The 23032-nt window shown below is 48.7% G+C and overlaps 1 protein-coding gene and 1 long non-coding RNA gene across 3 annotated transcripts in view; one reads left to right on the top strand and one right to left on the bottom strand.

Moving 5' to 3' along the window:
- Window positions 1–15097, bottom strand: part of NUBP1 (NUBP iron-sulfur cluster assembly factor 1, cytosolic) — a 21526-nt gene extending 6429 nt beyond the window's left edge. The window contains exons 1-7 of the mRNA XM_072835772.1: window positions 14953–15097; window positions 14769–14873; window positions 12535–12668; window positions 5478–5546; window positions 2923–2955; window positions 2231–2321; window positions 1449–1603 (exon numbers count right to left, since the gene is read on the bottom strand). Of these exons, the coding sequence (XP_072691873.1) occupies window positions 1449–1603; window positions 2231–2321; window positions 2923–2955; window positions 5478–5546; window positions 12535–12668; window positions 14769–14873; window positions 14953–14971 (606 nt within the window). The 5' untranslated portion in view covers window positions 14972–15097. The remainder of the gene's footprint in view (window positions 1–1448; window positions 1604–2230; window positions 2322–2922; window positions 2956–5477; window positions 5547–12534; window positions 12669–14768; window positions 14874–14952) is intronic.
- LOC140638434 (uncharacterized) lies at window positions 14750–23032 on the top strand. Of its 2 annotated transcripts, XR_012035472.1 has the most exons (4): window positions 14750–15062; window positions 15881–16041; window positions 18951–19121; window positions 19777–23032. It is a non-coding gene; the product is annotated as an uncharacterized lncRNA (long non-coding RNA). The 2 variants fall into 2 exon arrangements; XR_012035471.1 differs by lacking the exon at window positions 19777–23032 and having other exon boundaries at window positions 18951–19235.

The following is a 23032-nucleotide window of genomic DNA, read 5'->3' as shown; positions in this document are numbered from 1 at the left end:
GAAGGTGGGTGACCCTCGTGTTAAGTCACACTCTCCATAAACGTTCCACACAAAGGGTGGAACGTCCTCCCATGGCTTCCTGGAGAAGGGCCAGCATCTGCTCCATCTGTTTCCCTCTTCTTGAGCCCAAGGGGGGCACCACACCCTTTTTTCACAGTAAATGTGGCTTTGGACAGGCCATCTTGAGAAATGGTTTTATGTTCAAAGCAAAACTGGGCAGAAAGAGTTCCCATATGTCCCTTGCCCCTACACCCATAAAACGTCCCCACTATCAACATCACACAGCACAGTGCTCTATTCCAAAAAGATTTTTCCTTTTGGGTAACTCGTCTGGGACTCACCCTTGACAGTTCTGCTGGTCTAGAGTGGGGCCCAAACACTGTAAAAATTCAAAAGCATTATCAAAGACAAATCCATCTGCCACTCCCTGGGCCAGGTGTTCCCTACCTCTGGCCCTACCACTTATGCGGCATCCTGCTCTTCCACGTGCCTCCAAGACACCCTCCACGGGGCACCAGACATCTCACACACGCATCCCGTCCTACCACTCCCCGACCCAGGCATCTTCACATGGCCCGTGGGGCCTGTCACACTGCTGTTGGAGCACTGCATGTGTGCAGTGTCCGGTACCCACATTCCTCAGTGAATCATATAGGCCATGAGGGAGGACAGGCCTATTTCCTCCCTGATGCCTGGCACAGAGCCACAGATAGGTGCTGCTCTGTGAAGGTTTGGTGAAGCATGAGGAGATACTGATTCACAGACTGAGGCCTCCTTTGGTGTGCTTCCTTAGGATTGGAGAAGAGGATCACGACAAAAGGTACAGCTGAGCAGAATAATCTGCTGGTTTCTTGGCAACAATAATAAAGCACATCGCAGACCAGACTGCGTCTATTCACTGCTGGATTCACTCAGGATGACACTACCGTGCACTCTCAGTTTGGGTTCAGTATGGCCTCTATGGGCCTGGAACAAGAGCTGGGCGTTGCTAAAGCAGCAGCAAGGACCACAGCAGCTTATCTAGAATACACCCAGGGTGGCTCTACAGAAAACCAGGCGGTCTTGGGAGTTGGTGGGAAAGGTGCACAGAAGCAGCACTGCGGGTTATGAGGACTGAAGCATGAGCACAGCAGAGGGGACAGGACCACGAGGGACAAGCCGAACTGAATGGCACCAGTGGTCTTGCCGGCTGAGTGAAGGAAATGTGAAGGGCAATTCTGAGCCACTACTGCTTTGATCTGTGCACATACATAACCGTGGAATGCCTACTTGTTAACAGCAAATACCTAAGATAAAACTTCTAACAAAGTTTTTGTAGATCCACCCTGAGGGCTGTTGGAGCATGTGTTCTGGGGAGCTACTTCCAGAAAAGGGTCTCAAAGCCATATGAGAAAGAAGCTCCCAACACAGCAGAGTTCAAAGCCAGCTCTACTGGGGCACTCACTCACCTGGGGAGTGGTGATGATCACCGCCCCATCGATGTGTGTCGACGACAGGTACTGGACAGCCGAGAGATGTTCATCCGACGTGCCAGGAGGAGTGTCCACGATGAGGTAGTCAACCTCTCCCCAGTCCACGTCACGAAGGAACTGCTTGATCATGCCTAAGGAGAGAGAGGGCGAGCCAGTGATGCCTTTTCTCTCTTTTCTGTACTTACAACTCTACAGAGGCACTTTATGATCTTCACGTACACTTGACCTGTCTGGTTGTCATGACTGGGGTGCGGGGAACTACTGGCATCCAGTGGGTAGAAGCCCGGGGTGCTCTAACCTTCTGCAAGTGTAGAGCACAGCCCACCCCTCCCCTAACAAAGAATTATCTGGCCCCAAATGGCAACACTGCAAAGACTGAGAAGCCCTGCCTTACAAATGACACTTCTGCATTGTTATTTTAAGCTCTGGGCCCAATCAACCTGCTAGGATTTCACCTCACTCACATCTTGGACCTAAATAAGCTACTATAAAACTAGAGTAAAAACAATTCCAATGTCACATAGGCTTTAAAGACAGAGAAACTCATAGTAGACATTATAAATTATAAAACAAAAACAGGTATCTCTACTAGCTCTCTTCAACAAGCAAAGACAGAGGCAACCGGATGCTTAACCATGATCCTCTGCAAAGCCCAGCAGAGGACTGCTGCCATGCTGATGGGACAGGCTGCAAAGGAAACCTGAAGTAGTTCTGCTCTTGGAAGATCATGCTCACGGAGAGAAAGCAGGGTGGCAAACCATTTTTCTTTGGTCCCCTCCAGATAACGGCATCATCAGGACTGCTGAGCAAGAAACCAACCGACATCACCCCCAGATTGTCTTCCACGAACTGGAGAGGATGAAGCAAAGAACACTTAAAACCACAGCACAGGTCACTTCCTTGTCGTTTATCAGAGCTGAAGGCATTTTGAGAACAAAATGATCATGTGATCTTGGGTCTATTCATTCTTTGAATTCACAAATCATTTTGGGAGAGGAAGGGTTATCATACAGGGGGACCTGAACGAGGCCCCCTGGGGCCGTGTGCTAGAGTGCAGAAACCACAGCAGAAGTATGTCCTTAGCTACCCTCGCCTGGGCTGGCAAACCACAGCCTCCAGGGCCAAATCTGGCCCACCTTCTGGCATTGTCCATCAAGTTTTCTTGGAATACATGGTCATTCGCTTGCACATTATGACCCTCATGCTACAATGCTGGACAGTGTATGGCCCACAGACTGAAAATATGTACTGTCTGACCCTTTACAGACACAGTGTGCCAATCCCTGACATTACCTGTGCTCCCTATGTCTACAAGGGCATGCTGATTGTTACTTTTTAACTGATAGACAGCTGGGTTGAGGAAAGTGCTGCCCGCCCAAACCATAGCCGTTCTGAAACCAGGACCCGGAATACACTACCCGGCAAATAAGACAAAGGTGTAAAAACTCACCACTGGAGACCAGCCCGAGCCGCTCTGGTGAACCTGCATGAACATAAACATCGACGTTCACCGATAAGAAATTCTGCACTCTGGGCATACTACAGTTCGTTGTCTTTAAAGCTCCCACTCAATTCTCATTAGAGTGAGCAGCTGGGGGAGAGGCAGCGGGTAACAGAACCCCCCCCCCACACACACACAAACACACACGTTGGAATGTTCTGAAACTCTGCTTAGAGATCTAGTCAGGAGGTAAACTTGGCTGAATTCAAACATAATTTGGGGTCTAAGGTGTTTTACAAATAGGACAAGAACCAGTTGGGGGTGGCTGGGGCAACGCAGGTGGTTGTGGTGTGGGCAAGGCTGCCTCTGCCAAATCTAGGAGTGAGGGTGTTTGCTTCAGTGAGATGGGCAGCCCAGGACCTGCCCCGCCTGTGGCCTGAGCGTCAGTGCCTCAGTGCTGGTCTGCTGCACCCCTGGGAGGAGGGGGCCAACAGGAAGGGTGGGGCCACTTCAAGATTCACACTCTCCTTCAGTAGGTATTCTTTAACAGCCGGCGTTCAACTCCGCACCGCCTCTTCATCGTGAAACTAGAACTGACTCAACTTCCAACTACACATGAGTCTCAGCAGTTGGGCTTTAGGGCAACCTAGGAGCCAAGACAGAAGGCCCATTTTCTTGAAGAAGTCTTACCTCTCTAACAGCTCTAGGGAGAGCTAATTCACATACCACACCAGTCTCCTGCTCAAAGTGTACAATTCAGTGGCTTTCAGAATATTCCCAGAGCTGGGCACCAGTCAGTTATTTTTATCACTCCGAGACGATACCCTACACCCTGTGACGGTCACATCCAATCCTTCGCCCCCACGTGCATGCCACCTCAATCCTAGGCGACCCCCATCTCCTCTCTGCCTCCGCAGATGTGCCTGTTCTGGACACTTCACAGAAATGCAACCCTGTAATACATTATCTTGGGTGACTGGCTTTAAGGTCTTTTTAAATTTTTGTGTCCTTTTTAAATTTCAGTACAGTTAACGTGCAACATTGTTATCAGTTTTGGGGGGTACCATATAATGATTCAACAATTCCATACATTGAGTCCCTGCTCATCACCCAAGCAATCATTCTCTGCACCTAGTTCACCCAGGTCTTAATTTTAAAAAAAAGGGCAACTGGGTGGCTCAGTTAAGTGTCTGCCTTAGGCGCAGGTCATAATCCTGGGGTCCTAAGCCCTATGTTGGTCTCTCTGCTCAGCGAGGAGCCTGCTTCTCCCTCTCTTTCCTGTTCGTGCTCTATCTCTGGCCCTCTCTAATATTTTAAAAATAAAAATAAAAAATAAAAACAACTATCACTCTTCATTCCTATTTAAAACTCATTCTCCATGGTGACAGGCTTAAAAGAGGAATAAACGAAATGACCCGCAGTGTAGAAGAAAATAGTGGGACTTGTTTTATCTCACCATTCAACACCATAGTGAAAATATCAGTGTTTATCAAACACTCATGTACCGGTACAGTCAGTGCTAGATGTATATAACTCATAAATAAACAAACACACAGCCATACTGTGGGTGAGTACTACAAAGTGTTACTGATGGGCACGTGGGCACAGACGTTGGATAGTGCAGCTCTGCCTCCACCCTGGATGGAATCACCCCTTTCCAGCACCCTCGGCAGCCTAGCCCAAGCCCTGAGCAGAGTCCACAGGCCTGGCCTGTGTGCCTCAGGCCACTGTCCAGCTACCCTCCCCTTGTCCCTCTGCCACCGGTCATCCTGCTGCAGACACTCATGCCTCAGGACTCCTGCATTTGCTCCCTTGGCCCATAAGGCTCTTTGCTAGCTTTCCATAGAGGGGTGCCCTTGACCACACCCTTGCTCACCCCATCCCCTTACCCAGCTTTCATTTTCTATCAGCTGCCCCTTCCCATCAGGGCTGGGGGCTTTATTTGTCTTGCTCACCACTGTATCCTAGCACCCAACCGTCACATAAAGAATGAACCCATCCGACATCCTGAAACATCCAAGCACTCCCCTACCCCCCGCCCAGCCCCATTTCAGTGCACTGCCTTTAAGAGGGACCCTTTCTGGGACTGCTCCCTACAACCCAGAGGGAGTGACCAGTACCTGCATGGACTGCGGTGGTGCCACGGCCTGTCCCCCACCCCACATCACTCTCCCACCTCATAGTCTCAGTTCCCCAGGGGTGACAACAAGGGCAAAAACATTCCCTTGTTTCCAGGGTACAGAACCAAGCACAGACTGGTCTGGCTTTCCCAGCAGTGTGAAGTCTCTGTGTCCTACTTCTGCATTTCGCTTGCTGTTTCCCTTCCCCTCTAAGAAGGCACTGAAACAAATGCTTCTCAAGTGGTGTGGGTGAACTTTATATATGGTTCCAAACCCCAAAGCTCACAGTTGTTGTTGAGGCCGGCAGGCTAGGAACACCGAGCTGCTCTTAGCATGGCCGCCTAAAAACACATGGCTCTGCTGACCCCTTGGTTTGGGATTAGCAGTTCGGTGCTCTGGTTTGCTGTGAGGATACTTTCCTGAGGTTCGTACTATAGTTATTACCTGTTCTCCTTCCAAGCCCATTATCTTGGGAATCGATGGCCCACATATATCAATGTCCAGAAGAGCAACCTGGGAAACGAGACCAAAGCAGTGATGCAACAGAATATACCATGTTCCAGATGTGCACAACTGGGAGGGGGAGAGGGTTTGAGTTTGAAAGGAGGATGGGGAAATGGAAAGGAATCTCGGGGGAGTTCCAACTTTCATCTTCCAGGCCACAGACACACAGTCTAGAACTCGTAGAGAGAGCTTGGCAAAGCACGTCCACACATCACTGACTTCCACACCCATCCCCCAAGTCTGGCGCCTAACTCCAGGGTGATCTTCTGGGCCCAGTGTCAGGCCCAAGCACCATACACTCAGCATTTACCATGTGCCTAAGGAGTGAGTATCATTATCCCTGCTTTACAGAAGAGGACATGGAGGTCCGGAGAGGCCCAGTGACTTGCTCAGTAAAAGCAAGCAGCAGAGCTACGACTAACCTGAGGTCTGGTGATTCCCAACACCGGGGCTCTTTCTGCTACCCCAGGGGGCCTGGAGAGGAGGGCCAGAGTAGAGCCTCATGCTGAGCTCTCACCGAGCCCCACTGTCTTGTGATCCTGAAGGTGAAGGATGGCTTAACCTCAACTTCTAAAATAAAACTGAAAATAAGAAGGAAGTCTAGAAAAGCTCTTTGCTAGTGAATATGCAACCTCGGAAGACTTTCACCCCAGACACGCTGTTTTCTGGGTGTGAGAAACGAGAAGATCTGAGACAGTCTGAACAGCAGAGTTAATATTCATCTTGAAAGCTCAAATATCAAGCATCTAAAGTACAACACCACTGGGTAACTTTTTAACTTGCCCTAAATTAGTTTCTTTGCTCCCAGCAAAGCCCCACCTCCGCTTTTTCACTCTGTAATCAGAAAGACTCTTCATTCTCCTATCAGCCGCTTGCCTCCCCTGCCCTCTGCTGGACCAACTGAAGAAGCAACAGAGCGATGCTTGGGCTGACGACCTGCCTGCCTTCACCTACAGACAAAGGACCGAGTGCATAAATGACTGCAGACATTCTACCTCAGAGCCTCCAGACTTAGGAAACCACAGCCTCACCGCGACCCTAACAGACGAACGGGACTCCCAGTTTCTAGCCACTCAGTCTCTGCCCTTGCTTTCAGGAACAATTTAACATTTCAAGGAACTATGCTCCCCACAACCAAGTAGGTGAATATGGAGTGGAAGGATGTGAGGATGCGGAAACAAATCACGGGCATTCACTCCTGGGGTGGTACTCAAAGAAGTTGTGACATGTCCCCGCTATGCAGACCTCCGAGGGGCCCCGTGTCCTGTCTTTTGCAGACTTCCTGCTGAACCTGTCACTACCCTAAATCTATCCAACGGATTCCCTTTCTGCTCAGGCCAGAGAACCTGAGCAGAGAGCAAAGTGCCTGGGTAAATCTTAACCAGGGCCTCTGTGGAAGGTGCTAGAAACCTGATGAGACAAATAGGTTTTGCCACAGCTCTCTTCCAGCCACAGACTGGTGGAGCAGAGTGCTGTCGGGATCCAGACCTTTCCCATACTCAGCACCCCCAAACATCCCCTTAAGAGGTCATGGAAGGTGGGCTCTAGTCCTGATTCTTGGCACTAAAATGGCTGTGTCACCTCTTACAAAATGTTTTTGTTGGAGCTTCTGATCTGTGAAACAAGTGTGCAAATCATCAGGCCCCTTCCAGCTCCAAAGTCTACAAGCCACAGGAGCCTCAAACACTCCAGCCCGGAAGCCCCAAGGTGGACCTGTTAATGCTATAGTCTTTGGTGTCCCTCAGCTCAGGTACAACCACCAAGGCTCCTCCTGCTCCCTTCACCACAACTCACACATCCCTGGCTGGCCTGTGATTAGTCGGGGGGGGGGGGGGGGGGGGAAGGTTCCCAATTCTGCTCCCTCTTGGCTCATGGGCCTTTGCTATAAGCTACCGGACGCCTGTCTGCCTTGAACACTAACATAGAACAGTCCTGCTGAGAGGGATGAGCTTCCACCAGACAGAAAAGGGATTGGGTGTTTCCCCTCTGAATTTAGGGAAGGGAGGAATGTGCGCTGAGATTAATCAACCAGGCAGATGGAGTCTACGATCTGTCAACATCCAGCACCCTCTGGATACAGCGGCAGTCTCAGTCATGAGTAGGACTTGTGGGGAAATACACTTTCCTAAGTACAGATTTTTTTTTTTTGTAAGCTAAGCTATTGTTGCATAAAGAAAACCAGCTTACTTTGCCATATTTTCACACTGGATGGAGCATTTTCCGTCAGTTGCAAAGTCCGGGCAAACTACTTCAGAGCAGAATTATACAGAAGCACCATAATATGCAAACAATTCTCTATTTCCAAGTACGTACTTGTATCTGGCCTGGTTAAAGCCCATCTTCAGAGAGTTAAGATACAAAATAGATGAACATGGGAGAAAGGAGGGAAAAATAAGATGAAATCAGAGATGGAGACAAACCACAAGAGACTCGTAACTCTAAGAAAGAAACTGAGGGCTGCTGGAGGGGAAGCAGGTGCGGGGGATGGACTAAGTGGGTGATGGGCATGTAAGGCACTTCATGTAATGAGCACTATTAACAATGAATCAGGGGATCCCTGGGTGGCGCAGCGGTTTAGCGCCTGCCTTTGGCCCAGGGCAAGATCCTGGAGACCCGGGATCAAATCCCACGTCGGGCTCCCGGTACATGGAGCCTGCTTCTCCCTCTGCCTGTGTCTCTGCCTCTCTCTCTCTCTCTCTCTCTCTCTCTGTGTGTGACTATATAAAAAAAAAAAAAAAAAAAAAAAAATTGAATCACTACATTCTACCCTGAAACTAATACTACACCATGTTAATCATCTGATTTTAAATAAAAAAAATTATTGTGCGCGTACGTACACACACATGCCTGATAGCTTCTAAAAGCAAAGAGCATTCTTTTTTTTAAATTTTTTTATTTTATTTATTTATTTTTTTATTTTATTTATGATAGGCACACAGTGAGAGAGAGAGAGAGAGAGGCAGAGACACAGGCAGAGGGAGAAGCAGGCTCCATGCACCGGGAGCCAGACGTGGGATTCGATCCCGGGTCTCCAGGATCGCGCCCTGGGCCAAAGGCAGGCGCTAAACCGCTGCGCCACCCAGGGATCCCAGCAAAGAGCATTCTGGATGATACGGATACTCTCTTAGAAATAATCAGTTTTTGGCCAACCAATTGGCCAATACAAATTTGACCCTCAGATGGCAGGAGATTGTTGATTAACAGAAGAATAAATCAACAAATGGATTCTGAACCTACTCAGCACTGTATTTGGTGGGGGTAGGCTACAAACTTGGTGCCAAAGCAGAAATCATCAGTGCCTTTCCCCCACATTCCAGGCAGTGGATAAAGTAATACTGATTGCCGTCATGGACATTTACTGTGCGTTATCTCATTCGCTCCGAACTCTCATTTTACAAGGAAAACCGAGGCAGAGAGCCTGGTAACCTGCCCAAGGTCAGAGAGGTGGCGTGGGCAAAGCGGGATGTGAACCTGGGCAGACTGCAGAGCCTGTACTCCTGGCCACCATGCCCCAAATGCTCAGAATTCTGACTTGCCCCTCTGCTCCAAAGTGCTGAGGCCCTGCTTCTTCTACCTCCCTGACTCTGCCCTCATTTGTTCCCTGATCTGGATGCTCGTGGCTGCTCACGGAGAGGAGAATACCAATTCCCATCCGGCTTCCTGTACCCTCCGATGATACCCAAATCACACACTCGGCTGACTATCCTTGCAATGCTCCTAAAGCAACACTCAAACCCTGCCTCTTTGCTTGCCAAATGTCCTAGCAGGTCATTCAAAGCCTTCCCCGGTCTGGCTCAGCCTCATCCTCAGCCCTCTTCACTGGAGGAGCCACATACACATACCCTATCGGTCCCCCTCACAGTCCAGGCACCTCCTTTCCAAGCCCAGTCATCTCTCCCTGGTCCCACATCCCTAGAGCACATCTTGGGATGGTGGAGGCCAGATTCCAGAGAAGCCCACCTCAGCGACTGGCAGGCCAGCACAAACAGCTCCACCATTAGAAAATGATCAGAACTGGGCAGCCTGGGTGGCTCAGCATTTTAGCACCGCCTTCAGCCCAGGGCCTGATCCTGGAGACCCGGGATCGAGTCCCACGTCGGGCTCCCTGCATGGGGCCTGCTTCTTCCTCTGCCTGTGTCTTTGCCTCTGCCCGCCCCCCCCCCGCCCCCCATCTCTCTCTCTCTCTCTCTCTCTCTCTCTCTGTTCTCTCTCATGAATAAATAAAATCTTAAAAAAAAAAAAAAGAAAGAAAAGAAAATGATCGGAACAGAAAGGAGGAATAAGGCAGAATGGAGAGCCTGGGTAAGTGCGAGGAGCACTGAGTTCACCAAGTCCACCCTCCTCACTCCCGAGAAGGCCAGGCTGGCCCAGACTTTCAATCTTCCTCCAAAGACGCACTCTCCCAGCAAGCACCAGTGCTCCTGGAGCCAATCGCAGCCTGCTACCTGTTTTTGTACAGCCCACAAGGTAAGAACAGTTATTACACTTTTAGAAGGCTGGGGATGGGGGTGGAATTAAAAAAACTCTATTTCATGACATAAACATTATATGAAATCCAAGTATCAGTGACAATAAAATTGTGTTAAAACACAGCCAAGTTTGTTTACAGATAGTCTATGGCTGCTTTTGTGTGTCAGGGCAGGACTGGACAGGTGCTATAGGAACCATATGGCCCACAAAATCTAAAATACTCACCATCTGACTCTTTACACAACAAGTTTGCCCACCCCTGAAGCAAACTCTAATTTCTTAATCCAGTGATTTGAAAACTGTATTCCTGGAGTCCTTGGGGACTGGGTGGTGTCTCAGCGCCTGTGTGTGTACTGTGCACATGTCAGAATGGTGGGCCCACTGTAGCTGACTTTTTTTGCAGAGAAAATAAAGTCTTATGTTAAGGTCTTACAGTACGATTTCATGCTTACATAGGATGGCTTATCTACTATGAGCACACAACACTGAAATTTAACCAGCTTTTAGAGTTTTAAAATAGAAAGGACAATGTGTGGCAGTTTTGAAATTTCAACATTAGATTAAATGTACCTCTAAACCCCTACTGGTTTTTTTTTTTTTTTTTTTAAGTCAAAGGGGAAAAGCTATTTATCTGCTAGAAGAGAAATCTGAACTGAAAGTCAGCCCTCATATATAAAATTCATTCATTCAAAATGCATGAAGAGAAAACAAATACTGAGAAATAAGTCAATGTATGAAGAAGGCATGAAGACCATGGGAAGAATTGAAATGGGGAGACACAGCTTTCAATATGAACAAAACAACTGCTTTCCTGGAAAGGAAACATGAACAGTGTCCTGAGAAGGGAGAGGGCAGTTAACTGGCAATTCCCATCCTGAGAACAGTAGGCTCTCTAACCCAGGGCACCCACAAAGCCAGCACACAAGTCCTTAGCGAGGTCTCTTGCTTCAGGGCTCACCTTGACAGAGAGCTGGGTTCTTTATTTTTTAAAGATTTTATTTATTCATGTGAGACAGAGAGAGAGGCGAGAGGCAGAGACACAGGCAAAGGGAGAAGCAGGCTCCATGCGGAAGCCTGATGTGGGACTCGATCCGGGGTCTCCAGGATCACACCCTGGGCCAAAGGCAGATGCTCAACCGCTGAGCCACCCAGGCGTCCCCGAGAGCTGGGTTCTAAGAGACATCCGTGGTGCTCTAGCAGTTCTGATGTGTAAGCATTTTTTCCACTGGAATTTTGAATAAAATTTCATTTTACAAGAACACAAAGATGGAATGTGTTCCGTGTTTAAAAAAATTTAGAAAACACAGTATTCATGGTTTTATTAGGTATCAAGTGTAAAGTAAGTGATAGGATCACTTTTCTAAGGTCAATGCAAAATTATCATGAGTCCCATGAATGATCCAATGTATTTTTAAAATCGCAGGTACTGTAAATTTCCATTCCAACTTTGTAGTGAAAATTATTTTTTTCTTCTTCTCCATACCGCATCTTTCATTAAAGCTGAAATCCAGAGAGCAGCTGGATTTTTACTGAGCAATTTGGTGATTGCATGCTCATATGTATACTTGGGTACTAGGTGAGAGGCCCAGTTCAAGGCTTGGTAAATGTTTCCTTCCTCAAGAGCTAAAGAGAAAATACACTTGACTTTTGAACAAGGTGGGAATTAGGGGCCTTATACATGAAAATTCATGTGTAACTTCTGACTCCACCAAAATTTAACTACTGATAGCCTGTTGCCGACCAGAAGCTTATAGGTAACAACTGATGAACACCTATTTGTATATTATACATTGCACTACTACAGTAAGCTAAAGAAAAAATGTTACGAAAAACATGAAGAGAAAATACATTATAGTACCACTAAAAAAATCCACATGTAAGTGGAACCATGCAGTTCAAACCCTTGTTGTTCAAGGGTCAACAGTATTTTAGGTTTTGTAGACAAAAATCAAGGATACTATAAAACAATTTAAAAGCAACGGTTTATAGGGATGCCTGGGTGGCTCATTGGTTGGGCATCTGCCTTTGGCTCAGGGCGTGATCCCCAGGTTTGGGGATTGAGTCCCACATCACGCTCCCTGCAAGAAGCCTGCTTCTCCCTCTGCCTGTGTCTCTGCCTCTGTCTCTCATGAATAAATAAATAAAATCTTTTATTAAAAGTAATTTAAAAAGCATCCATTTATAGACGTAAAAACCATTCTTAGCTCACAGCCATAGAAAGGCAAGAGAGGGGCTGAATAAGCCCATAGGTTATAGTTTGCACACCCCTGGCCCAGACACAAGTAGAAAGTGGCTAAGAAAAAGAAGTCTGAACTTAACAAAATAATCAGCATGCCAAGAGACATTACACCTGCTATCCATTTTCACAGGTAGAGAATCTGATGCATTTCCCCATGCATTTCCCTCCTTCTCTCTGCAAGGATCTAGATTCCCGAGACCAATCCAACTTGGTCTAAGGGATCAGTTCTCTAGGAAGCATCACAAACTCTCATACAGGAGCCTCTTCCAGTTTTTCCCAAGGTCTCACCTGCGTGTTTTCATCCTCTGCTAGGCCGTGGGCAAGGTGAGCACTGAATGTGCTTTTTCCAACACCACCTTTCCCAGATAACACCAAGATCTTGTGTTTCACGGTCTTCATTTTTTCTTTGATTTCTTCTATGGCTACAAAGAAAGCAAATCAGGTGATGAAGTCTCTGACTAAATTTCAAACGTCACTCTTCCAATGGACTAGAAGGAGCTAAATCCCTGGGACTATTTCACAGGACTGTGTGTGAAATACCACCTAATCAGTGACAGTAGTAAGTACTACAAAGGCTATTGACATCATTGACATTTTCTTGTTTATTAGTTCACTTCTCTGTCTCCTCTTGTTAGGATACAAGTTCCATGAGAATAGAAATTACCTGAACTGTTCATTGCTACACTCCCAGCTCCAGGAGAGCTCCACACGTAGTAATGGTTCCCAACCTAGGGGCAAAATCTGCCTTGGGGACATTTCTGGTTGTCACCAGGAAGGGGTACTACTGGCATTCAGTGGGTAGAGCCACAGACGCTGCTAACTGGCTAAAAACACGGGGTGCCTGGATGGCACAGTTGTTTAAGCATCTGACTCTTGGTTTCAGCTCTGATCTCAGGGCCATGAGATCGAGCCCTGTCTCAGGCTCTGTGCTCAGAGTGGAGTCTGCTGGAGAGTCTCTCCCCCTGCTTGCATTCTGTCTCTAAATCTTTAAAAAAAAGGTCTAACAATGCTCAGGACAGCCTCCTACCCCAAATAATTATCCAGATCCAAATGTCAGTAGTGCCAAGGTTGAGAGTCCCTGACAAAGAGCAAACGTTTATGAGGACCAGTCACAGGTAACTATCACAGATCATACATTTTCTGTGCATTCAACGTTTCACTTCAATTCCTTAAAATAACACCATGAGGTAATTATACTAGCTTCTTCTTATTTAAAAAGCAGGTTCTCAGGGGATGCCCAGGTGGCTCAGTCAGTTAAATGCCTGACTCTTGGTTTCTGCTCAGGTCATGATTTCAGGGTCCTGGGATCCAGTCCCAGGTCCAGCTCCACGCTCAGTGGTGAGTCTGCTTGGGATTCTTTGCCTCTCCTCCTCCTCTTCACCTGCTCATGCGTGTGCATGTGCGCTCTCTCTCTCTTTCAAATGAGTAAGTCTTTTTTCTTTTTTAAGTTGGTTCCAAGCCCTACGTGGGGCTTGAACTCATGACCCTGACATCAAGAGTTGCATGCTGGGGAGCCCTGGGATGGAATCCGACGTCGAGCTCCCTGCATGGGGCCTGCTTCTCCCTCTGCCTGTGTCTCTGCCTGCCCCCCATCATCAATAAATAAATAAAATCTTAAAAAAAAAAAAAAAAAGAGTTGCATGCTCTGTGGACTGACCCAGCCAGGTGCCCCTCCTCCACTTTAGATAAGGAAACGGAGGCTCAGAGACCTGAGGACTCTCACTCAAGGTCACCCCGTTTGCAGGACCCAGGAATCCAGCCTCAGTCTCCCGCTCAACTCCTTCAGCATCCTCCCAGCCTCCTTTTTTTTTTTTTTAATTTTTATTTATTTATGATAGTCACACACACACACACAGAGAGAGGCAGAGACACAGGCAGAGGGAGAAGCAGGCTCCATGCACCGGGAGCCCGACGGGGGACTCGATCCCGGGTCTCCAGGATGGCGCCCTGGGCCAAAGGCAGGCGCTAAACCCCTGCGCCACCCAGGGATCCCGCCTCCTGCTTTTTAAGATCCTTTAGGCGAGTTCCCAGAGCCTTCCCCATCCTGCGACTTGTCCTTCACCGAACTTATCATGCGATGATTTCCTCGCTCGCTCAGTTATTTACGGAGGGTCTCCCCTATTAGCTTAATATCGTTAGGGCAGTAACCCTGTCTCACTCACAGCTGTAACCCCAGCGCAGAGCACTATGCTCAGGAGAAATCAATACGTATTTATGCTAAATGAGTGAGAAAATCGCTCCTATTCCCAAAGGAAGACAATTTTGTCTAAATAATAAGCCCGAGCAAACCCCTAGTTCAAGGTCTATAAACCCTATTCTCCAGCCGCGGGGCCCCTGTCACTCAAACCCCTAGCCCCGCCCCTCCTGAGATCCCATTGGACTCCACGCCTGTCACTGATCCTTCAGGCTCCGCCCCACCCCGCTACTTCCTTCTGTGCTTTCCCACTGCCGGTCTCCTCCCGGTCCCGCCTCTTCCTGGCTGGCGCCCTTCACTTCCGGTTCAGGCCTTGCCCCTTCCTCACCTGGGTCGGGAGCCGCGCCGGCTCCGGAAGCGCAGAGCCGCTGGTTGGGGCAGCCCTGACATGAGGCCCCTCGGCCCGCCTGGGCGCTGCCGGTCCCGGGACAGCCTGCGCGGTGACAAGGTCACAGTTAGAGTGGCTCCTGTCCCTTCAGCCCCACCACCCACGCCCCCCTCCGTGCGCTCACCCTGAGGCACCTCCTCCATTCGGCCGCCTTCGACGTCTGCGCGGTCACCGGAACCCGCCCTTACGTATTTCCGCCTCCTGGCGCCCAATCTGACTCTCCAGGCGCGCCAAGTAAGTCTCGAAATGGGGGCTGTGCGCACGCGCGGACTTCATCAGGTGCTTGCAGGGGGGAGGGGGACTGGTCTTTAATTTCTGTCGCCGTTTAAACTGGGCAGCGGAGAGCATTCATCAATTATTCAGCACGGAGCTCCCGGGCACGGGCGTTATCCTACGCGACACGTCCATGCCCTTTCATACCCAAGAAATTTGATACCGATGCAAAGTTATTAGCGAAAATAAACTTTATATTCAAGTTTACTCCGCTGTCCCAAATAAGGTCTGCTCCCCCCACCCCACCCCCATCCTGGAGCCAATCAAAAGTCGCACCTTCCTTTGTTCTCAGTGCCTTTTAATTCAGAACAGTCCTCTTCTCACCACCCCTTACCCTTTTTTGGGGAGTGGGGTGGGGGGTCATCTTTTAGGACATGGATACATTTGGATATGGTGTAGGCCAATTGCCTTAAAGAAAACCCGCCCCAGTATCTTAATTTGTCTGATTCCCTGCCTCATGATTAGATTCAGGTTAAGACATTCTGGCAGAAGGTACTTGACCGATGTGTACAACTGTTGTGCCACGGCCAGAGGCACAGGACACCAGTGGGTCCCATCCTCGACCACTTGGTGAAGGTGGCATCCGTCCCACCTCTGCATCGGATGGTCCGCTTTTCCGTTTGTGACGAAGAAAGAATCTGAAGCGATTCGTTGAGATCATGGGAGTATCCTGTTCGTCAGCCTTGCACTCAGCCTCATTCCGGCCTGAATCCGTTCTAGCAGTGTTTCCAGAATTGTGCCTTCGGATGAGAACACAATGTTTGAACTTCCTTCCTCAGGTCACACAGCTCCTAGCGAGGGAGCCAGAGTGATGAACCCGGGCTGTCATCCGGGATACGCGGTGCCAAGTGGCCGTGTGCGAGGTGCTGGCGCCACCAAACCGCCCCGAGTCCTGTCGTCCTGGCACCTAGCCTGGTTGGGGCAGCGGATGACGAAGCAGGTAACTACAGCTTTACAAAGGCTACGACACGAGACAACCAGGGCGATTCCTTAAAGCCGAGGGAGGGACGGGGTGGCGGTGGGGAGGACATATGGTATTTCAGACAGAATGAACCAGCATGAACAAGCCCAGGGGTCAGAGCGGTCAGAGAGGAATTCACCCGCAGGGACTTTTGTGACCTCCAGTTTGCAGGTAGGAAGACAGGGTCACCAAGAATGACTTGCCCAAGGTCTCAGAGCTGGTAAGCAGCACAGCTGGGGTGCCAGGAAACTCTGATGTAGGGCCTGGGCTCTTGACCACTATGCTGTACACTGGGAGCAGGATGCACATTATCCTCCTTTCACTGAAGAAAGTGAGGCTCAGAGAGGTTAAGCAGCTTGCTCAGGGTCTCACAGCCAGAAGGCTCCACCCAACTCTCCTGACCATAGGCTCTTTCCTCCCCACCCTCCCAGCCACACAGTAGAGACCTGAGGCCTGCCCGCTTCATGTCCTTCTGAGGTCCCCGCAGACATTTCCGGCATGTTCCCGCCAGCTGTCTTCAGCAGCAGTGCCACATTAGAGCCCCGCAGTCTCTGATTACCCAGGCGACCCTCCCACTCAGCGAGTCTGTCTCCTCAGTAGCAGGGAAGAAAGATCTTCCATTCTTCAGTCTCTCCCTCACTACGCACTCCTCCCCACAAGGCTGTAAACGATCACATTCTACACTAAGAAATAAAATCGAATAAGCCTCCCCTCAGCTTTGCTCCCATCTCTCTCCCACCGTCCCCGGCCAAACTCCTGTCTCACCTGGGATAGAATTTTCCACCTGTGGTCGTGCGAGCAGTAGGGCAGGCACGAGGCTGCAGAGCAGATTCCCAGGCCCATCCTGACCTCCTGAGTCAGAAACTCAAGGGCTGGGCCAGGGAATGCGCATCTTTACACTCTCACCAGATAGCAGTTCTGTTCACTAAAGTTTGAGAACCACTTCTGAAGAGGGGTGCGCCTCGAGACTCTGTCCATGGCCCACTCGTAGGCACACTTTCCACATCCTTCTGGGGTGAGCAGCTTTAGGTCCATGGCGTCATCCACTATCCATCATGAAGTTCCAGCCCCGCTCTTCCTAGTTCAGCCGCCACCTGGTGGATTTTACCACGTGGGTGCCTCTCCGGCCTAACACTCCTCTAGCCACAACTCCTTCCTCAAACCCTATTCCTCCTTCTGGAATTCTTATCTTAGAGAATGCTACTGCTCTACGAACTCGAGTCCAGAGTCTAAGCATCAGCCTTGCTTCCTTCTCACCATCTCCCCTGTAGCAAGTTAGCAACTCCCCGTAACAAGTCACCCCCATGTATATATATGTTCATAGTGGTTAAAACAACAGTGGTTTGTTATTTCTCAGGAGTCCTCTGGTTTTATCTGGGCTCACTCACGTGGCACCGTCCACGGGGGAATTGAGTAGGAGATTCTCATTTTCACGTGTGCCTTAGTTTCCCTCCATGTGGCCACTGTCTCTCCACGTGGTCTCCAATCATTCAGTGGTCTAGCCTGAGCACCTTTATGTGGCAGCTGGACAAGGTCACTTTCTCACATTGTACTGGTCAAAACAAGTCACGGGGCAGCCAGAGGCCACATGTAGATGGATGAAGTGGCAGGCATGTGTAGCAGTGGCGGTAAAGGCTGGTGGCCGTGGCTGTAAACAGTCACGATAACCCCCCCCCCCCCCCAACCAACCATGTCCAATCAGGCATCAAGTCCTGTGGCTTCACCTCTGTGATGTGATGCTGTAGTTGCCCAAGTGGCCCCAACTCCTCACCCCTCTCTGTATGTGTGTCCTCTCACTGCGGGCAGAGCCTCTGTTCTACCCCAGACGCAAGGCTCAGGCATGTGACATACTTTGCTAAGGAGACGTTAGCCAGTGTGACCTAACAAAAAACAAGTACTTGCCTGTTTTTGCTTTCTTTGCTTTCCTCTCTGCCATCACGAGGGGAACATCTCTAGGCTAGCCCGCAGAAGGGAAGACATATGGGGTAGAGCCGGGCCACCTGGTGGTCCCAGACAAGCCCATTCCAAACCAGTGACCCTGAGACAACAGGGAGACTCCAGCCAAGCGGTGCAGAGCCACCTCTCCAGACCCACAGGCAACCACCAGGTGTGTGAGTGAGTCTAGAAGAACCATCCAGCCAACCCACAGACACATGAGCTAAATAAACACTTATTATCTTAAGTTCCCAAGTCTGGGGTGGCAACAGACAGCTGACACTGCATGACACCATCACCCTGCTGCCTTCCTCTGGACCCTCATTCCCCTGGGCCTGCAGTACTTTCCTAGCAGCCCCGCTAGGCTCTGCTGCCAGGACAAACATCCCGCAGACTGCAGAGGCTCAAGGCAGCAGAGATCATTTTTGGCTCCGGCTACTTGGACAGCTTCGTTGGCAGAGACTTGCTCGCCGTTCCTCGGGGATCCAGGAGACGATGGCCCTGCCATCTCCTGTTGCCACTGAATGCAGGCTTCAAGGGAGAGCGTGTGATTTGTACAATGCTGCTTAAATGCTTCCAGCCAGGATCGACCCCTCATCACATACCTTCCATCAGGAGAATCGGCCACACGGTCACACCCAAAAAAGGTTCCCCAGGGGGTTTGTCTGCCACATGTCTTAGGGTCCTTTCCCCTCACAGTTCAGCCTGGGTCACTCTGCTACCTGCGCACCTTCAACAGCTCCCTATGGCCAGGTTCACAACAATCTGGACATGGTTTTCGGTGCCCGCCCCCGGCCCATTTGACCCCTCCGGCCCCATAGCTCACTGTGTGCCACTGTGCGTGCCAGGCTCTAAAACTGAACAGCGGACATTTCCCTGGCACGCCAGCCATTATCCTGGCTCACACGGGTCCTTTGTCACGACTGTCCTCCCTGCCGACCCTCCTCTGACAGGTCACCTCTCTGCATCATCCCATGGAAGCAGGTGCTAATGGCCTGTGGAATCCGCGGCCTTCTTTCCTGAACACGGCGGCGTGTTCCAGAAGTCGGAGCCCAGTTTGCTGTATTTAGCAGCGTCGAAAAGTGTGAACGCCGCAAACTGAACCAGACCCAGCATTTGAAGAAGTCTGTTTACCTCTCCTTTACATTTATTTAGTTTGGGGAGTTTGATAGGTTTTAAATTTAAAATTGTTATTTCTGTCCCCCCGATTAAAGGTGGCAGCGACTAAAAGCTACAAAGCGAGAGCTGGAAATGTTGTCGTTGCAAATGTGGAAACCTTACTAAGTGCCAAAAGATTTAATTAGCTACATTTTTAAGTGCTTTTAAAAATAAGTTTGTGAAAGTAGAGACACAGCAGAAAGATCAGTGGTTGCCAGGGCCTGGGGGAGGCAGAGGCGGAGGGATGACTGGACAAAGCGCAGGGGATTTTCAGGGCAGGGAAACTATCCTGATGCCGTGGTGCTGAAGACTTGACGTTATGCGTGCGTCAAGGCTCACAGAGCCTACACCACCAAGAGTGAACTCTGACTTGCGCCAGGGATTTTAGTTACTGAAAACGAATCGCTATCATGGTTCATCCACTGTAACAGATGACCACACCAACGCCAGAGGTTAATAATGGGGGTAATTGGGGTAGGGGAGGTAAAGAGGGAATATTCGGGAACTCTCTGAACTTCCTGATACATTTTTCCGTATGGCTAAAACGGCTTTAAAAAGTAGTTTTTCTTTTATTTTTATTTTTATTTATTTATTTTTTTTAAAGAATTTATTTATTCACAGAGACCCAGAGAGAGAGAGACAGAGAGAGAGGCAGAGACACAGGCAGAGGGAGAAGCAGGCTCCATGCAGGGAGCCCGTCGTGGGACTCGATCCGGGGTCTCCAGGATCACGCCCTGGGCCGCAGGCGGCGCTAAACTGCTGCACCACCGGGGCTGCCCTTTTTTGTTTGTTTTTAAAGTTTGTTTATGCTTCTCAAGTTATTAGACCTTAAATGTGGAGTTAGGGTGCTAGGTCACCTGTAGCTTGCACTTCTCGAGGCAGCTGCATGTTATGATCCCCTAGAGGACCTTATGCTAGGGACCTAGTCCCCCACAATTAGTTAAGTTAGACCCTTGGGCATGGGGCTTTGGCACGTAAAGAAGCTCTCAACCCAGTTTCCAATGTGAGGGGTGTGGTTTCTCTGAACAGACAATGCTGAGGATGCCAGCCAAGTGCCCTACAATTCAGCTGGGTCCCTTGATTCTGACGCTATTTTGCCTAGAGATAGTGATCAATTCTACAGGTTACAGGCTCAATTTTACAGGGCTGCCCCACCCCCGACATTATATGTCATTTGCAAATCCAGGTTGTCACCGGTGTTTTTGTCTGCCCAGCTGTAGGTTGGGGGTTCGGTGACCCCCTCCTTGGACTGCAGATGCCTGTCAAAAGTCCAGATTGTTCTCTCTGACCGAGTGGCTACAAAATCAGTTTTCCATGATCTCCCCACCCCCTTTGGATTCGGTTAACTTGCTAGAGTGACCCACAGAACTCAGAAAAACTTTCCACTTACCAGATTACCGTTTTTGCTATAAAAGGATATAATTCAGGACCAGGCAGGTGGAAGAGATGCATAAGGCAATGTTACAGGGAGAGGGTACAGGGCTCCCATGCCCTCACTAGGCACGACACTCTCCCTAAACTCCCATAGGTTCACCACACTGGAAGCTCTTCAAACGCTGTCCTTATGGGTTTTATGGAGGTTTCGTTACACAGGCACACTTGATTAAATCATTGGCCACTTGGTGATTGGCTCAACCTCCAGGCCCTGGGAGGTCAGGGGGGGGTGGGGGGGTTGGGGGTGCGGAGGGACTGAATATTCCATCCCTCCAATCAGGAGGTTGATTCCCTGGCAACCAGCCCCTGTCCATGCAGTCGCCTTATTAACATAACAAGATACACCTTACTCACTCTGAAATTGCCAGAGTTTTAGCTTTGTGTCAATGATGGGGAGCAAGACCAAATAGATACTTATTATAAATTAGAGCATCACAGCATATTTTAAAAACCCTTCAGTGACATTTAAAATTACTTTGTATGTCAAACGTGAGACTTATTTTTTAAGCAATAAAATTGTCAAAATTTTAAAAAATGAGAAATAACCCTTCGGGGTCAGTAGCCATGGCACTACAGACTCCTGTGGTGGGGATATGTGAGATGGGTGAAGGCAGATGACACCGGGCTTTACAGCTCCTGCTCTGAAGTCAGAGGACATGTTCAAATCCTGACTCCAGTTCTTTTGAGCTGAACAACATTGGGCAAATGCCTTCCCATCAGCCTCGGTTTGCTCACCTGTAAAATGGGGGTGATAAAGGCATTTTATTTTCCCCCATGAGGTTGCCGTAGGGATAAAACACTGTGATTCATGTAAAGCACCAAACACAGAACATCCAGAGAGCAAGGATCCAATACAGGTTGTGTTTAAGTAGACTCAGGGTTGCAGGTGAGAGCTGCAGGGGTGAGATCCTGCACCTTATTTACAAATGTGGGCAACAGGGGCCCAGATGGGGAAAGTTGCCCAAAATCACACAGCAGGTTAGTGAATGAACTAAGACTAGCACCTGGATCAACCTGGTTAAACATTTCGGTACTGATTCAGCAGGATGGGAGCATTTTAAACACATGCAGGTGGAGAAAACACGCTTTCGAGGTGCCTGCAGTTTCACTTTGTGCCAGTAGGTGGCATTCTCACCCCACCTATGATCAAAGTAGTCCGAAAATTTAAGTTATAGGTGTAGAGAATTTTCTCTCTCTTCCCATGGATCCGGCAAAAATATCTAACAAAGAGCTGTCTATATATACTGCAGGCACTTAACATAAAATCGAGTCAAAAAATAAGAGATTTATTACATATAGGGAACCCCACTCATGTTGGTTAAGAACATGCATTCTTCAATGCCAGCTGTCTGCACCCAAATCCCAGCTCCCCAGTTGCCAGCTTTTGAGTCTTTTCTCCGTGCTTCAGCTTCTTCCTCCATAAAACAGCAATAATAATATTAACTGCCTCAAAAGGTTAGTTGTTGGGAAGATTAAACACGTTGACGTTCCTGTAGGTGCCCAGCCATATCTTACCGGGGCTTTAATTTGCATTCCCCTAGCGTGTAATTATGTTGAACATCTTTTCATGTGCTCATTTGCCATTAGCATATCTTCCTCACCGAAATGTCTGCTCAGATCCTAAGCCCACTTAAAAACATTTTTGGTTGTTTCATATTGCGTTTCAAGAATATTACATATTCTGGGGGATCCCTGGGTGGCTCAGCGGTTTAGCGCCTGCCTTTGGCCCAGGGCGCCATCCTGGAGTCCCGGGATCGAGTCCCACGTCGGGCTCCCGGCATGGAGCCCGCTTCTTTCTCCTCCTGTGTCTCTGCCTCTCTCTCTCTCTATGTCTATCATAAATAAATAAATAAATAAATCTTTAAAAAATATATTACATATTCTGGATATGAGCCTTTCATCGATTATACGTTTGGTGAGTATTTTCTCCTAGTCTATGTCTTGTCTTTTCATTCTCTTAATGCCTTTTGAGGAGCCATTCTTAATTCTGATGAGGCCCAGTTTGCGAGTTTTCTCTTTTATGGATTGCGTTTTTAGTATCACGTCTGAGAAATCGCTGCCTAACATGAGGTCACAAAGATTTTCCATTTCTTTCAAGAATCTTTATAGTTTCAGACTTTATACTTCTGTCTGTGACCCATTTGGAGTTCATTTTTATATGTAATTTTGGTATACAGTGCAAGGTGTGGGCTGAAATTCATTTTTAAAAATATATATATGGATACCCAATAGTTCCAGTACCATTTGTTGAGAAGACTATCCTTTCTCCACAGAATTAACTTTGTGCCTTTGTTGAAAATCAGTTGACTGTGAATATGTGGATATATTTCTGGATACTTTATTCTGCATTGATCTCTTAGAACTCTGTGCTATTCCATTGATCTTTGTCTATCTTTATGCCGATACCATACTGTAGCTTTACAATAAATCCTGAATTCAGAAA

Source organism: Canis lupus, chromosome 8, assembly GCF_048164855.1.
Source record: "Canis lupus baileyi chromosome 8, mCanLup2.hap1, whole genome shotgun sequence".
Taxonomy (NCBI): Eukaryota; Metazoa; Chordata; class Mammalia; order Carnivora; family Canidae; genus Canis; species Canis lupus.
This window is presented reverse-complemented; position numbering and strand designations above follow the sequence as displayed.